Source organism: Lepidochelys kempii, chromosome 6, assembly GCF_965140285.1.
Source record: "Lepidochelys kempii isolate rLepKem1 chromosome 6, rLepKem1.hap1, whole genome shotgun sequence".
Classification (NCBI taxonomy): domain Eukaryota; kingdom Metazoa; phylum Chordata; order Testudines; family Cheloniidae; genus Lepidochelys; species Lepidochelys kempii.
Window position 1 is genome coordinate 72,574,737 of NC_136385.1, and position 17,395 is coordinate 72,592,131.

The window sequence follows — 17,395 nt, forward strand, 5'->3', positions numbered from 1 at the left end:
AAATTCCTGCAGGATAGGTCCACCAATGGCTATTAGCAAAGATGGCCAGGGATGCAAGCCCATGCCCTGGGGAAGGAAGAATCACACAGTAATTGCCCTGTTCTGTTCATTTCCTCTGAATCATCTAGCACTGGCCATTATCAAAAGACTGGATACCATTGGTCTCATCCAGTATGGCCATACTTATATTCTAGATGTGGTATTTGCATCAGAGCACGAAAAAACAGTAAATTTATTTTAGATAAAATTAGAACCCCTCTTCCCCCTAGTACGTGTGAAACACATGTCCACACACATACACACTCCAACCAATTTCATAGAATCATAGAAGATTAGGGTTGGAAGAGACCTCGGGAGGTCATCTGGTCCAACCCCCTGCTCAAAGCAGGGCCAGCACGAACTAAATCATCCCAGCCAAGGCTTTTATCAAGCTGGGCCTTAAAAACTTAAGGATGGAGGTTCCACCACTTCCCTAGGTAACCCATTCCAGTGCTTCACCACCCGTTTAGTGAAATAGTTTCTTAATATCCAACCTTTGGGCCAAAAGAAATCTGATGAGGTTCAATAAGGATAAGTGCAGGGTCCTGCACTTAGCATGGAAGAGCCCAATGCACAGCTACAGACTAGGGACCGAATGGCTAGGCAGCAGTTCTGCGGAAAAGGACCTAGGGGTGACAGTGGACGAGAAGCTGGATATGAGTCAGCAGTGTGCCCTTGTTGCCAAGAAGGCCAATGGCATTTTGGGATGTATAAGTAGGGGCATAGCGAGCAGATCGAGGGATGTGATCGTTCCCCTCTATTCAACATTGGTGATGCCTCATCTGGAGTACTATGTCCAGTTTTGGGCCCCACACTACAAGAAGGATGTGGATAAATTGGAGAGAGTCCAGCGAAGGGCAACAAAAATGATTAGGGGTCTGGAACACATGACTTATGAGGAGAGGCTGAGGGAACTGGGATTGTTTAGTCTGTGGAAGAGAAGAATGAGGGGGGGATTTGATAGCTGCTTTCAACTACCTGAGAGGTGGTTCCAGAGAGGATGGTTCTATACTATTCTCAGTGGTAGAAAATGACAGGACAAGGAGTAATGGTCTCAAGTTGCAGTGGGGGAGGTTTAGGTTGGATATTAGGAAAAACTTTTCACTAGGAGGGTGGTGAAACACTGGAATGCGTTACCTAGAGAGGTGGTAGAATCTCCTTCCTTAGAAGTTTTTAAGGTCAGGCTTGACAAAGCCCTGGCTGGGATGATTTAATTGGGGATTGGTCCTTCTTTGAGCAGGGGGTTGGACTAGATGACCTCCTGAGGTCCCTTCCAACCCTGATATTCTAGGATTCTAACCTAGATCTTCCCCACTGCAGCTTGAGACCATTACTCCTTGTTCTGTCATTTGCCACCACTGAGAACAGCTTTACTCCATCCTCTTTGGAACCCCACTTCAGGTAGTTGAAGGCTGCTATCAAATCCCCCCTCACTCTTCTCTTTTGCAGATTAAGTAAGCCCAGTTCTCTCAGCCTCTCCTCATAAATCATATGTCCCAGACCCCTAATCATTTTCATTGCCCTCTGCTGGACGCTCTGATTTGTCCAAATCCTTTCTGTAGTGTGGGGCCCAAAACTGGACGCAGTACTTCAGATGTGTCCTCACCAGTGCTGAATAATCGCTTCCCTTGATCTGCTGGCAATGCTCCTACTAATACAGCCCAATATGCAGTTAGCCTTCTTGGCAACAAGGGCACACTGCTGACTCCTCCAGCTTCTCGTCCACTATAATCCCCAGGTCCCTTTCTGCAGAAATGCCATTTAGCCAATCGGTCCCCAGCCTGTAGCAGTGCATGGGATTCTTCAATCTTAAGTGTAGGACTCTGCACTTGTCCTTGTTGAACCTCAGATTTCTTTTGGCCCAATCTTCCAATTTGTCTAGTTCACTCGGGACCCTAACCCTACCCTCCAGCATATCAACCACTCTCCCCAGCTTAGTGTCCTCCGTAGACATGTGAGGGTGCAATCCATCCCATCATCCAGATCATTAATGAAGATGTTGAACAAAAACAGCCCCAGGGCAGATCCCTGGGGGTACTCTGCTTGATACTGGCTGCCAAATAGACATTGAGCCATTGGTCACTACCAGTTGAGCCAGACGACCTAGTCAAATTTCAATCCACCTTTAGTCCATTCATCCAATCCATACTTTAACTTGCTGGCAAGAATACTGTGGGATACCATGTCAAAAGCTTTGACAAAGTCAAGACAATCACGTCCACTGCTTTCCCCATATCCACAGAGCCAGTCATCTCATCATAGACGGCAGTCAGGTTGGTCAGGCATGACTTGCCCTTGGTGAATCCATGTCGACCATTCCTGATCACCTTCCTCTCCTCCAAGTGCTTCAAAATGGATTCCTTGAGGACCTGCTCCATGATTTTTCTAGAGACTCAGGTGAGGCTGACTGGTCTGTAGTTCCCTAGGTTCTCTTTCTTCCCTTTTTTAAAGATGGGCACTATATTTGCCTTTTTCCAGTTGTCCGGGACCTTTCCTGATCACCATGGGTTTTCAAAGATAATTGCCAAAGGCTCTACAATCACATCAGCCAACTCCCTCAACACCCTTGGATGCATTAGATCTGGCCCCATGAACTTGTGCATGTCCAGCTTTTCTAAATAGTCCTTAACCTATTCTTTCACCACTGAGGGCCGCTCACCTCCTCCCCAGACTGTGCTACCCAGTGCAGCAGTCTGGGAGCTGACCTTGCTTGTGAAGACTGAGGCAACAAAAAAAAACAAAAAAAACACAAAACAAAAACATTGAGTACTCCAGCTTTTTCCACTGTTACTGAATGGAGGGGGTAACCTAGTAAGGGCCCCACACTTTCCCTGACCACCTCCTTGTTGCTAACATACCTGTAGAAACCCTTCTTGTTACCCTTTATATCCCTTGGTAGCTGCAACTCCAGTTGTGCTTTGGCCTTCCTGATTACACCCCTGCATGCTCAAGCAATTTTTTTATACTCTTCCCTAGTCATCTGTTCAAGTTTCCACTTCTTGGAAGATTCCTTTTTGTGTTTAAGCTCACTGAAGATTTCTGTTAAGCCCAGCTGGTTGCCTGCCATATTTGGTATTCTTTCTGCACATCGGTATGGTTTGTTCCTGCACTCTCAATAAGGCTTCTTTAAAATACAGCCGGCTTTCCTGGACTCCTTTCCCCTCCTCATATTAGCCTCTCGGGGGATCCTGCCCATCAGTTCCGAGGGAGTCAAAGTCTGCTTTTCTGAAGTCCAGGATCTGTATTCTGCTGCTCTCCTTTCTTCCTTTTGTCAGGATGCTGAACTCTACCATCTCATGGTCACTGCTACCCAAGTTGCCACCCACTTCTACTTCACCTACCAATTCTTCCCTGTTTGAGAGCAGCAGGTCAAGAGGAGCATGGCTCCTAGCTGGTTCCTCCAGCACTTACACAAGGAAATTGTCCCCAACACTGTGTGTGCGCGCACGCACGCTTTGAATAGCCTGGAATAGCTTGCTCTCACCAGTTCAGAGAACTGGTGATGTTTCAACCTGAATTGGTTTGTGTGGACACAGACTTCTTGAAGTGATTCAACTTGTCCTCTCACTTTCTCACAAGGCCAGTGAAAAGTTCTCCAGAATGTACTGTTTGTGAACTGTATCAAGAACTGTACCCAGTGCTTTGCCATTTGTTTAATATGGTGATAGTGTGGAAACATAATAAGAGTGCAATTTTTTTTTAACTGAATCAATGTGACTAGTGGGCATACTGAACTCTTTGTACCTAACAGTTCAATTCTCCAATATAGAAGAAGTAGCTAGGATGGTGTTTTCAGGAAGATCACCGATGGATTATAGTTTCCTCAGGAAGTCAGTGGTGTCTTGAAAACAGCTGGGAGTGCTGGTAGTGTAGGGCCTGAGGAGGGAGTCTACAAAGCAAGATAATGCTGCTGTCAGGGTGCCAATGGACCTATTACCTGTGCTAGCTGCATTCAAGCTAGTGTGAATAGGCTAGCTTTTGCTGTGTAGATGTACCCACAGATTTCAAGGAGTGATGCTTGCCATTGTAGCCCATTCCAAGGCTGCGTTTCCTGAGATTTATTTGGCTAAACAAACCCTAATCAACTCTTCACACTTTGCATGGCTGACTCCTCTGTTACATGTTTCCTCATTGTGAATTCAGTAGATCAGATTTGCAAGAGACATCAAAATGCAAGGGTAGCAAATGTGAACAGAACTCAAATCCCAAATTACTTCAGTAGATGGACAAGTATTAATAACACAGTTCAACAACCCCCAAAGAAGTTAACAGTAAAGACCAAGACACTGCATTTATGTAATTAAAACAAGTTTAAATTTCTGTTTGTGAATATATATTTAGAAAACCAGGAAGTAACAAAATGTCAGAGCGGAAAGTTTTGTGAAGAATCAACTTCAAACTTTTCTGTGCCAAACTCTCCATGGCCTGGTTGATTGGAACACAGTGCTTAACTCAGTTTTCACTTTATTTTTGTAGTTCTCATTTGAAAGTTGTACACAAGACAAACTATGAAAAAAACACACCCTGCACCCTTTAGATATGAACAATTACTTTTAAGAACAACATTCAAAGCCCCCCATGCCCCAGATACTTGGCTCCCACGCTCCTGTTTGTTCTTTTATTGAGCAAAGTATAGAAAATACATTTAAAACGTGCAAATGAACAAGTAAATGATTTGCAGATCAAAATAGTATCAAGTTAACTAGGCGTCACCAAGACAATAGCCTGTGACTCAGCAGCAATACAAACAATCCTTTTAGTCACAGAAGCAGCTGCAAAGCTGGTATCATGGAACAACTTTTGTGATAAGTATTGATAAAAGTTCGAGGTGACTTACAAAGAAAATATGGGTTTGTATTTGTGTCCTTGTAATAAGGCTTGAACATTTTTTTGTTTAAATCTTATAAGTATCAGGAATGTTAAGTCTGGTCTTGTATTTTTCTGAGAGATTTCTTTCATGGCTCAGCCTGTATATTTGCATTGTAACCCCATGTAGCTAGAAAAGTTCTTAAGTCAGTTGCAGCTTTCTGAAATCACTTTTAAAACATCTTTTGGTTTAAAAATAGGTTTCCCTCAGGAAGATTTTTCTTCAACACTAATATCTGCAGCATGATGGCCACACAAAACAGCAGCTTCCATAGCTAGATCTTCCACTTACAGCTTCCTCTGAGCTTAGATGGCCCTGGGGACAATGAATATTTAGAAGAATCTCAACTAAGTTCAGCAGGTGTTAGAGCTTTAAAGCAATCTGAACAATAAAGCAATTCTGTCTCAGTCAGGTTCTCACTTGCATGATTTACCTTATGCTATACTATCAGTTCTCCACAGAATTTCATAAAAGACCTCAATTTAATGTAAACAGGCAAAAGAAAACCTTTTATAACATCTTTTGCACCTTCTATAGAGAAGAAAAAGAATGGCAGCAAAGTAGGGCTGTCAATTAATTGCATTTAACTTACGCAATTAACTCAAAATTAATTGCAATTCATCTCATTTTTAAAATCACTGTAAAACAATAGAATACCAATTGAAATTTATTAAGTATTTTTGAATGTTTTTCTACATTTTCAAATATATTGATTTCAATTACAAGAGAATAAAGTATACACTGTTTACTTTATTTTATTACAAATATTTGTTGTTTTTACAATGCAAAACAGTATTTTTAAATTCACCTCATACAAGTACTGTAGTGCATTCTCTTTATCGTGAAAGAGAAACTTACAAATATAGATAGTTACAAAACTGCACTCAAAAACAATGCAAAACTTTAGAGCCTACAAGTCCACTCAGTCCAATTTCTTGTTCAGCCAATCCGTAAAACAAGTCTGTTTACATTTACGGGAGATAATGCTGCCAACTTCTTATTTAAAAGAGAGAAAGTGAGAACAAGCATTCGCATGGGACTTTTGTAGCCGGCATTGCAAGGTATTTACGTACCAGATATGATAAACATTCATATGCCCCTTCATGCTTCAGCCACCATTCCAGAGGACATGCTTCCATGCTGATGACGCTTGTTAAAAAATAATGCGTTAATTAAATTTGTGACTGAACTCCTTGGGGGAGAATTGTACATCTCTGGCTCTATTTTACCCACATTCTGACATATATTTCATGTTATAGTAGTCTCAGATGATGACTCCCCAGCATATGTTGTTCATTTTACAAACACTTTCATTGCAGATTTGACAAAATGCAAAGAAGGTACCAATGTGAGATTTCTAAAGATAGCTACAGCACTCAACCCAAGGTTAAGAATCTGAAGTGTCTTCCAAAATCTGAGAGGGATGAGGTGTGGAGCTTGCTTTCAGAAGTCTTCAAAGAGCAACACTCCAATGCAGAAACTACGGAACCCAGACCACCAAAAAAGAAAATCAACCTTCTGCTGGTGGCATCTGACTCAGCTGATGAAAATGAACATGTATTGGTTTGTACTGCTTTGAATTGTTATTGAGCAGAACCAGTCATCAGCATGGATGCATGTCCTCTGGAATGGTGGTTGAAACATGAAGGGACATAAGGCATGTAAATATCTTGCAACACTGGCTACAATTGTGCTATGCGAACACCAGTTCTCGCTTTTAGGTGACACTGTGAACAAGAAATAGGACAGAGTGGACTTGCAGGCTTTAAAGTTTCACATTGTTTTATTTTTGAATGCAGGGTGGGTTTTGTTTTTGTTTTTTTTAAAAAAATTCTACATTTGTAAGTTCCTTTCATGATAAAGAGACTGCACTACAGTACTTGTATTAAGTGAATTGAAAAAACCTTATTTTTACAGTGCAAATATTTGTAATCAAAAATATAAAGTGTGCACTGCACTATTCTGTGTTGTAATTCAAATCAATATATCTGATAATGTAGACTACATCCAAAAATATTTAAATGGTATTCTATTGTTTAACAGTGTGATTCATTACAATTAATTTTAATTGCTTGACAGCCCAATAGCAAAATATTTTAGCTAAAAGTTTAGCATTTCTTGACCCCAAATCTGTCTAAGAGCATTGAGTAAGTGGCAGAAAGTTTCAAAACTCACAATATATGGAAGATACAACTATGGAAGCTGCCATTTTGTGAGTTCTTGTGCTGCAGATATTTGTGTTGAAGAAAGAAGTCTTGCTGAGGCTTTGCGGAAGCAATACTTTAAGCCTAATTATGTTTTAAAAGGTGTTTAAGAAAAACGCAACTGAACTCTTATGAACTCTTTAGCTACACAGAGATGCAATGTGAATAATTTCTGTAGGAAAAAGAAAATCCACACAGCATCATAGGTGTGCACAGTGTTTTACAAACATTAGAGCCTAGAGAACCTCCTCCCCCCATTTGGGTTAGGTATTTAAACAAAAACAGTCCCTGCTCCAGAGAGCTTACAATCTAAGTGGTCAAGACTCAGCTGAGCGTAGAAAACAGCTGCAGAGGGGAGGTAAGGTAGAGGGATAACAAGGGTGGCCAAATACAAGGTTACATATATTAATTGGGATGCTTTTTTAAAAGTAAGTGAACAAGAGATATTAGTGACTTAGCAACAGGTTACTTGTCCCACTGCCATTAGGCCATTAACATGGGCAGAGGTGGGTCTTAAGTATTTGAGGGAGATCAAAGTGGTAGCTATGAAAATTGGTTTGGAGGAAGAAGCCTTTTGGTAGGGTTGGGCATTTAACTGGTCAAAAAACAATTGGTTAACTGACTGAGTCAAACATTGATCAAATATCATCAGTTCTGTCAAACGTGGTCAAATATTTTAAATTAGTTTATTAGAAAAGTAACAAAAAAGTAAGGCTTTATGGTCTCTAGTGTGCATAGCCATGGATAGACATTTATGCCTAATTACAAAGTTACTTAACTAGGTTATTTAAGTCAGAAAAATTGACTCAAGCAGCAGCAGAAGGAAAAAGAGCAGGAGGGATCTCTCTACTCCCCTCACTAGCACAGAGCTTTTAATATGATCAGCAAGGTCTAGCTGGGGTCACAGGTGGAACATGAGGATTAGAAATGGCATATTTGTGGAGGGAGGGAACTGGATGTTTATTTACATAGTCATTTAATGCAGAGTTGTTTGCTTAATGAGGGTGGAAGAGTTAATAGTTGTGATGCATTTGAGAAGGAAGAGGCTTAATGGCTGTGCAGATTTTCTTGGTTTTGGGAAAGAGGTTTAGTGACTGAACCCTTCCTCCCTCCTCAGCTCCCTTCTGAGTTAATTTCTGTGCATCTAGTCAGTTTAGATCAGATTTTAAACTCAGGAGCAGGGATGGTACCTTTAAACTTGTTTAACGGTGGTTTACAAAGCACATGTACACTGAAGGCTTGGTATTCAAATAAATAACATACAATGTTTGAGAAAATTCCAGACAACCAAAATACTCAACTTTCTATTAGTTCACCTTTTTCCCCAACAGCATGTAGTAAGTAAGTGATCAAGACATTTAAGTAGGCTTGCTAACAAAAAGTACCATAATGAAATCAAAAAGGTAGGCCATCACCAATATCAGGGCATTCTTCCTGGAATATCTGACATTATTTGACCAACCAGTTACCTGGCTTGTCAAGCTTACCTTTTGGTATAATTTTTTAAGATGTCAGATTTTTGCTGACATTGATTTTTATATGCATTTTAAAACAGTCTGGTTTATTGTGCTTTAATTGTAACTGTCTGTTGCTCTCCAAATACCTAACTGCTTTATAAACATTTAATATATAAATTTAAAAACTGCTTTATTTTAAGAAGTTCATTTTAGGTCAGTAGAAAGAAGACTCCTGATTTATCAGGTGGGAAGATCTGTGTTCAAAATCTTATTACGTTAACCATCATAACTAACTTGGATTATCACAAGATGAGTGGTAGAAAGTACCTACCTAAGAGTCCCATTCTCTCCTTTGTCTAGGCTGGTGAACCGACTGTACAGACGAGTGATCTGACTGTGGGAAACTGGAGGGAAAAAGGAAAATTAGACAAGTCAGTTAAACAATAACCCCATCTCCAGATTGGTTCAGTATACTGAACCAGTCATCTGCAAACAGACAGATGAAAATACTAAAGCACTGGCAAACTTGTCAGAAGTCTGAGCCGCACTGCCCGTTCCCACCTCCCCAGGTAGCAGGGAATAATTCTGGGGTTCTCCCATGAAGTCAGAAGAGTAGAGGCCAGTGCTGTACTTCTTTAAGTGGAATCAGTTAGTTTGTGGTCTTTAACAAAAATATCACCGAGAAGTTTTCAACCCTGGCAATCTGCTTAGTTTACATTTTTGAGGCTAAATATTTAATGATAGCCAAGTTCAACCCCAATATGTCTCTCCACCCCTAAATTGTCAGAATCCATAATCAAAAGCCTTTCATGCCCCAAAAGTCAGTTATGTTCACTGTATCAACCCCTTCTCAAATCTCCACTCAGGTTTGAAGAGTGGAAACTGCATTTTTATAAAAATTACATTGATACAGATTACACTTGTAATTTGCTTTCAAATTCATTCTAAATTCATACAATGTGAATATCCTTCAATAGCATATTCTGTATTGCTAAACAAACCAAAGCTCTTCTTATCTCTGCCATATTCTGATGAGCAAAACATTTTAAAATCTGGCTTACAGCTAGGGCAGTTCCTCTAGAAAGCTAGCTGAGCATGCAAGGGAAAAAAGGGCAGCGAAGAATACATCAAACCTACTTGCCTCCTCCTGCAAAAGTCTGCCTGAATCTGAATGCAACTAGTTTCCAGGGTTCCTTGCTGTACTTGTTTCCATCTCCACGACCCATTCAAATTAAATTAAAGACAGATCACGCAAAGGAGCTCAGTTTTGAGAGAGCAGAGCAATAAAGCTTTCAGATCAGAAAGTTCAAGGGATCCCACATGCAGACAAGACAAACATTACATACCCAACAAGTCTACAGTTAGTGGTAGAAATGCCAAATTCAAAACAAACTATTCAAATCAGCCCAGGTTTTGGAGGCAACAACTGATATGGTGCTGCCGAAGACACTGTCTAACATCTTACAAAGACTCTAGTGAGGGAGTTCTTTCTGTGGATTCTGGAGTCCTGATCCCCGAAGTCAACAGGCAGGTCTGCACTGGCAGTATGGCTCAGGCCTTGTTAGGTATTTCAGATGTGTACCAATTTAATACAAACCTAGAGCAGGGGTTTCCTAAATCCTGATGTTGTTTAGTCTACAGCCCTCTACAAGACTTAGTTATAGAAGTGACATTAAGGGCAACTGTACACTACAAAATTAAGTGAAGCTACTTATGTTGACATACAGCCACCACAATAATTCAATTGGTTTTACACATCCATGCTACACTTCTTGTGTTGGCGGTGTGCTCTAAGGATAGTTTTGTCTTTATGGTCCCCACTTCTCTATTGTGTGTATGATCTCGGTCTGGTTCTTCCATTGTTTCTGTCTGTTACATAATTAATTTTGCTAGGTGTAAATCAATTAAGGTGATGGGGTATGATTGGTTAAAGAATTTTTACACAATAGGTTAGAATTGGTTAAAGAACTGTTAACCAATTATTTTACTAAAATATTGCTAAAGGTATAGCTAAGCAGGACTCAAGTTTCACTATATAAACTGGGGTCCAAGAAGGAGACCAGCAAAGGGAACAGAAGGAGGAGGAGGAGGAAAGACCTGGAAGAAGAACTCACCTCTCAGACACAGCCTAAGATCAGAGCTGCTAAGAATCCTCTGCACGACCGATCATGACATGCAGCAACCAGAATCCAGATGAGACTGGCCTTGTGTGGCTAACAGGGAAAGTCTGCCTGGCTAACAGGGAAAGTCAGGATTGGTGAGCATAGCATTGTGTGCTTAGCATGTGTATTTAGCTTGGTAATTGTTAATAAATAGAGGATAAGGATATTACTGTGTAAAGCTCTTTCACTGGTAAAAGGTCCTGAAAACCTGCAAAGAGTACACCTTGAACACTAGGAACTGGGTAAAGGTGGGTGCCCCTAGAGCAGTGGTGGGCACCCTGCACACAGCCCGTCAGGTAATTTGCTGGCAGGCCACAAGACAGTTTACGTTGACCATCCGCAGGCATGGCCACCCGCAGCTCCAAATGGCTGTGATTCACGGTTCCCAGCCAATGGGAGCTGCGGGAAGCGTCAGCCAGCACGTCCCTGCAGCCCATGCCGCTTCCTGCAGCTTCCATTGGCCAGGAACGGCCAACTGTAGCCACTGGGAGCTGTGGGCGGCTGTGCCTACAGATGGTCAGTGTAAACAAACTCTTGCAGCCCGCCAGCAGATTACCCTGACGGGCTGCAGGTTGCCCACCACTACCCTAAAGCGCACACGTAACAGAATTTTGTGCAGTTAACAGTGCGTCCTCACCAAGACCACTTTCACAATGCCCCACGCAGGCAGTTAAATCAGTGCAATGGTTTCTGATAAGCAGCAACAGTTGCTGCCAGCAATGCAGTGTCTACACTGACACTGCATTGACCTAACCACATCAACTTAAGGGCTATGCCTTTTGGAGGTGGAGTTAAGTCAGTGTACTGGGCGAGTTACATCAGTGGGAGCTACATTTTATTGTAGACTAGTGATACTCAGATCTCAGTGGTTTACAGGAGCCAAATTAACAAACAACATTACCCAAGAGAGCCACAATAGTGTGAATTCATTTTTTCATTTACTATTGTTTTTATATACATCTTATTCCCACAGCAAAATGACTTACAATGTTGACCAATTGTAGAATACTTGGTCAAAGCATCCTGATTAGTTAACTGTTTTATCATGTGCTGCAAAAAGCTTCATGACACACATTAAAGAGATACTTACGGCTCCCAAACCTCAGTCTGAGTATCACTGGTTTAGACGCTTATGTCAACCCGACTCTGTAGTGTAGACCAGGCCTTAGTGCACTAATTTGGTACCATGCCAACTCAGTTGTTTCAAGAGCTGATAAATAGGATTAATTGCAAAGGTTTATTCTTACCTGAATAGGTTGCACAGCAGGTATCAAGTCTGTATGACTGGGACACAATAACTGAATTCTTTTATCAGGCTTGTTCTTTCACTAAGTTATTTGTTTAAACTCTGCTGTTCCTTTCTCTAGGATGGGCTGCCAACAGTACTTTGCTCAATGCTTCCTTGACAACCTTGTGTCTTAGCATGGGTTGGGCAATGACAATTCCAAATAATGCAAGCACATAGCAAATTGGCTCTGGTCTTTCAAAGATTGAAGTTCATTGTATTATAGACGCAGCCGATAGGTCCCAGAGCTTCAAATATTTACCAGATGCATACTTTTGAGTAGAGTTAAGTGATAGGGAAAGAGGGATGCACTACCATCTAAGTCTAGGCCAGTGTCCAGAATTGGAAGCCACTGGAAAGGAGGAAGGTGCCAGGATTTCTACTCAAGTATCATCTCTGAACAATGATCAGGTATTCCATCTTTTGGATCACCTCCCAACTAGTAGAAGCTTGATAAATTTGAAAACTGTGCCCTTGCTACTAGAGAGGGCATTGTCTTCTCCCCATTGAGAATCTCATGACTGCTGCAACGGGGAAGCAATTCAGGGCTCTGCTAATACGTTCCTCTCTTAACTTCTCTTTTTGGCCCTCCCCACAGAGGCACCAACTTTCTGAGTTCCTGAAGGGGGCTCGACCCCTGCTCCACCCTAGGCCCCACCCCTTCATAAGCTCCCACCCCCAGTCTGCCCCCACCCAGCCTCTTTCCATCCCTGTTCCTCCCCTCCCCCACCAGCACCTCCTGAATGCCACTAAATAGTGGATCACCAATGGGTGGGAGGCGCTGCAGGGAGAAGGTGAGTAGCTGATAAGCGGGTGGGTGCTGAGCACCCACTATTTTTTTTCCATGGGTGCTCCAGCTGTTGAGCACCCACAGAGTCAGCACCAAGAAAAGGAGTACTTGTGGCACCTTAGAGACTAACCAATTTATTTGAGCATGAGCTTTCGTGAGCTACAGCTCACTTCATCAGATGCATCAGTCAGCACCGATGCTTAAGGCTGTGAGTTTGTCATGGAGGTCACGGATTCTGTGACTTTCTGTGACTTCTGCAGTGGCCAGTGCGGCTGGCCCTGGGCTAGCCTAGGCTGCTCAGGCAGCCCCTGGGCCAGCTGCACCAGCCGCGGCTGGGGCAGTTTTCAGCCACTGCGTCCCCCTGCGCCCCAGCAGCAGCAGGAGTTTGGGTGTGAGAGGGGGCTCAGGCACAGTAGGGGGTAAGGGCTCTAGGCGACGTTTACCTTGGGGGTCTCCTGGAAAGGGGTGACATGTCCCTTTCCTCAGCTCCTAGCTCCGCCTGCTGCCTCCACACACAGACACTGCCCCTGCAGCTCCCATTGGCCACAGAGCCATCTGGCAGAGCCAGCACTTGAGATGGAGGCAGTGCATGGAGCCACCTGGCCACACCACCACCTGGGGGGAAGCTGTGAGGAGCCAGGTAGGGAGTCTGCCCCGCCCCCCCCGGTACTAGCAGGGATCCTGCCTCCCCCACATCCCCCCATCCCAAGTTTTAGTCAGGGGTATGCAGTACAAATTATGGACTGGTCACAGGGACGTAAATTTTTGTTTACTGCCTGTGACCTGTTCATGACTTACTAAAAATACCTGCGACTAAAAGAGCCTTACCTATGCTCCCCCATAAAAATCTGCAGTGCTCAACTCGGCTGTCCTCAGCATTCTCGAATGGCAGCGTGAGAATGACAAGATTCTTGGCATTTTCATTACTATCCACAAAATTCTGAAAGGCAACAGTGAAACTGATTCAAATTGTGTTAATTTCACTTTGATTTTAGCTTTACCAAGCAGCAGCAGCCCTTGAGCAATCTGCAGCCTCAGGATGATAACATTCCCTACTTTAGTCATCCTTATTCATAAGATCACTTGTAAAATTTAAATTGTACATGCTTGGGGTAGAAACTGTGTCTTGGTTTTTCCATTAAGCACTTACAGTGCCCCACTGTATGCTATCACTTGCATACGTTTACATTTGTTTCATGTTTGGAAAGCTCCTTGCAATCAAGAATCCACTTGAACTTTTCTATTAAAAATTAAATTTTACACATATCTACAAACTCTTGCACTCTCTTCAGGGAAATCTCCCCCCCTCCCCCTTGTAGCCTGCAAACTGCTTTTAAACACCCTGATTGGGACTACTACAATAATCCTTTTGGTGCACTTACATTTAATATTTCTGAATCACATGCTTTTAAGAGCCTTATAGTACAGATGTATCATCATCAAATAAAAGTGCATTTTGAGAACTTATGTTTTCCGTGTAACAGATATTCATTTGAAATGAGTTTTCCTGATTAGTTCTCTTTTGTGATCTTGTGCATACACACCTAACTTGGTCTGTAATCCCCTCCCACCGCACAGACACAAAGGAAGGGGACAGATCAATAGTAATCTGACTAGTCATGAAACAAGATAATTATATGATCAAAAAATTCAGAGACAGGTCACAGGCAGGTCAACAAATATTCTATTGTAGAGGTATACTCTAAATGTTTAGGTGCATTACTTCAGCATAAGGGGAAAAGGGTGTGACCTAAAACTTCAAGTACTGTAACATTCCTATGTCTATTCAAGGACCTGTAAAAACCAAATATCAACAAGCAACATTTTCCAAACCTGGCATCATTCCAGACTTCTCCCCTATTTCTTACACTGGCTACTGAAATGTGCACTTCAGGGGGCGGTTCTTAAGATGGTCTTGAAACAAAGTTCCAAGCAAATTTCTAAGTTGATCACAGCAAACTAAGGGGGAGGAAAAGGAGGAGCAGGACTGTAAAATGCCATGTAAGATCTTAGCATGGTACTACACTACCTTGGACTAAGGAATTCAGGGAGCAAAAGTTCAGAAGTTACTGTGGTTACACAAGAATCTACTGATGATTACTTGTCAGATAGCTGGGTTTTAAGGAACATTTAACCCATTTTCCTTCTTGAAAGCCTTAACTATACAGGTATCGCAGAATTACTATTATGCACAAAATGAATCTCAGACTGTCAGCACAGAATTTAAGTATGAAAATCTAAAACTTGAACCTAAATTTTAAATTCAATTTGGGAAAAAATAAAAAGCATTCTGCCACAAAGATCTTTTCTATCCACTCCAGGTACAAAGGCTAATATGAAGTACTGTGTAGCTATTAATACTGTCAGCTGTGGCTTTGCATTGCCTGTAAGGGGTCCACTTTCAGTGGTGGGAAAGACAAAGGTCACCCACAATTGAGAGAACTCCACAGGCAAGTATCCACCAATAGACTTAATGTTTAAACCAAATGCCCTTTTCATTTACTTCCTCCTATCCAACAGAAACTGGAGAAAATACAGTTTAGTAAAATGGAGACAGACGAGTATAGAGTCCTCAGAGTAATTAACAGTGTTACCATTTCTCAAGTTGGACATTTAGTGACAACATGATGTTCTGCTTTAGCTGGTTTCAGAGTAGCAGCCATGTTTGTCTATATCCGCAAAAAGAAAAGGAGTACTCGTGGCACCTTAGAGACTAACATTAATAAATTTGTTAGTCTCTAAGGTGCCACGAGTACTCCTTTTCTTTTTGCTTTAGCTGGGTTCACTTTAACTATTTAGCAGAGGAAGTATCAGGAGCACCAAGCTTCTAAGAATTGGTGGATGTTACAGATCCTTCAGAATGACCCACAGTCACAGCAATACTAACTGTTTTTCCACCAAACTTTGTTCCAGGTACTTTCTGATCTGCTTTTCAACTGCCTTTTACTTGCGTAGACATTTATACCGGTGGAAAGGGAGAGTAAGGTGCTAACCTAATGGTGGAATTTTCCATCCACTGTGCAGACTACACAAGGTAGAGCAGAACAAGCTTCTAGTCTAAAATTAAAACACTAGAAAAGTTAAAGATTACTGAAGTGAGAAAAAACATAATAGCCTTTACAGTCCATACAGACATGAATCATTTAAATTAATTCACTGACAGCAGAGTTTTGTTTTATAAATCCTTAAACAAAAATTAAATCCTAAAAATAAATATTTTAACTCAGACCTCAAAAACCAGAATCTGAAATTTAAGTTGCAAACCACAAATATAAGTCTCACACTAAAAAAAGTTAAGTGAAGCATTTAAGGGTAATCAGGGCAGGAACTCTCCTAGTACCAATGCTGTCACTTAAATACTCAGTCTCTACACATACTCTAAATCGGGGTAGCCAACCTGAGCCTAAGAAGGAGCCAGAATTTACCAAATGTACATTGCCAAAGAGCCACAATAATACGGCAGTAGCCCCTCCCCCCAAATACCTCCCACCCACCGGCAGCCCTGCCAAACAGCATCTCCCAGTTCCTGGCATGCAGGAGGTGCTGGGGAGGGGCAGGAGAAGGAGCAAGGGCATGGCAGGCTCAGGAAGGGGTGGAGTGGGGGCAGGGCTTATGGTAGAGCCAGGAGTTGAGCAGTGAGCACCCCCTGGCACACTGAAAGTTGGCACCTGTAGCTCCAGCCCCAGAGTCTGTGCCTATACAAGGAGGCACATGTTGGCCACTCCTGTTCTAAATGTTCATAAACCAGGCCCATTGCTGAGTAATGATTCTCCAATATTAGCTGAAATAATAACAGCATAATGCACCAAGTATCAGGGGCCTGTCGGAAAATCATTCCCGAATATTTGCTAGTGGTACTGGGACTAGTTAACATTCAGATTATCTAGAGGCCAACAGTTTAAGTTAAACCTTTGCTTGTTTTTAAGTTTCCTCTTTTTAGTAAGAGATGTCTGAATACACATGCAATGATCAGCTGGGCAGAGCAAATTCCGGCTGACAGTGTGCAGGGGGCTACAGGTAATAAAGATCCATGGCTGTTGATGAATCCAACGAGCATGGAAATAGTCTACATACTCAATCTACTTGTATCAGGAATATGTATGTGGTGGAAATCCATCTTTCTGGAAGAGATACAATATTCTCATAAAGGCAAAAAACAAGAGGTAGGGAAACATTTAATTTGGAAAGATCTTAATTCTTTGCAGGGGCTGAAGCAGCAAGACTATACAAAAGACAAATGAAATCCTGGAAGTAAAAAAAAAGTGATTTCTTAATTCTAGGGAAAGTGAACGATTGTGGTTCTCAGAGCTGCAACAATCATGTCTAGTCCACAACACACTCAATTTTACCGAGACAGTTTCATTTACTAATACATGGACGATTAGTGACCCCACTCCTATTTTGCCCAGATTCTGTATTTATGGAAAGGCAGTGTTCAACAACTAGAGGATGAGGTAGGTTATACAGAGCACAGTTTTACTATAACAGTTCTTAAAATGTTCCATCTGCATTCATAGTACAAGGATTTGCAAACTTTCCTGTTGTTGACCACATCCGCAAGTCTCATGGATCACCTCTCTTGCATACATGG

At 41.9% G+C, this 17,395-nt stretch overlaps 1 protein-coding gene across 2 annotated transcripts in view; it reads right to left on the reverse strand.

Annotated features, from left to right (window-relative positions):
- CHP1 (calcineurin like EF-hand protein 1) overlaps positions 1 to 17,395 on the reverse strand; it is a 35,154-nt gene that overhangs the window by 15,903 nt on the left and 1,856 nt on the right. For both annotated transcript variants that reach the window (XM_073348736.2, XM_073348735.2), the window contains exon 2: positions 8,899 to 8,971. In XM_073348736.2, coding sequence (XP_073204837.1) covers positions 8,899 to 8,971 — 73 coding nt within the window. The remainder of the gene's footprint in view (positions 1 to 8,898; positions 8,972 to 17,395) is intronic.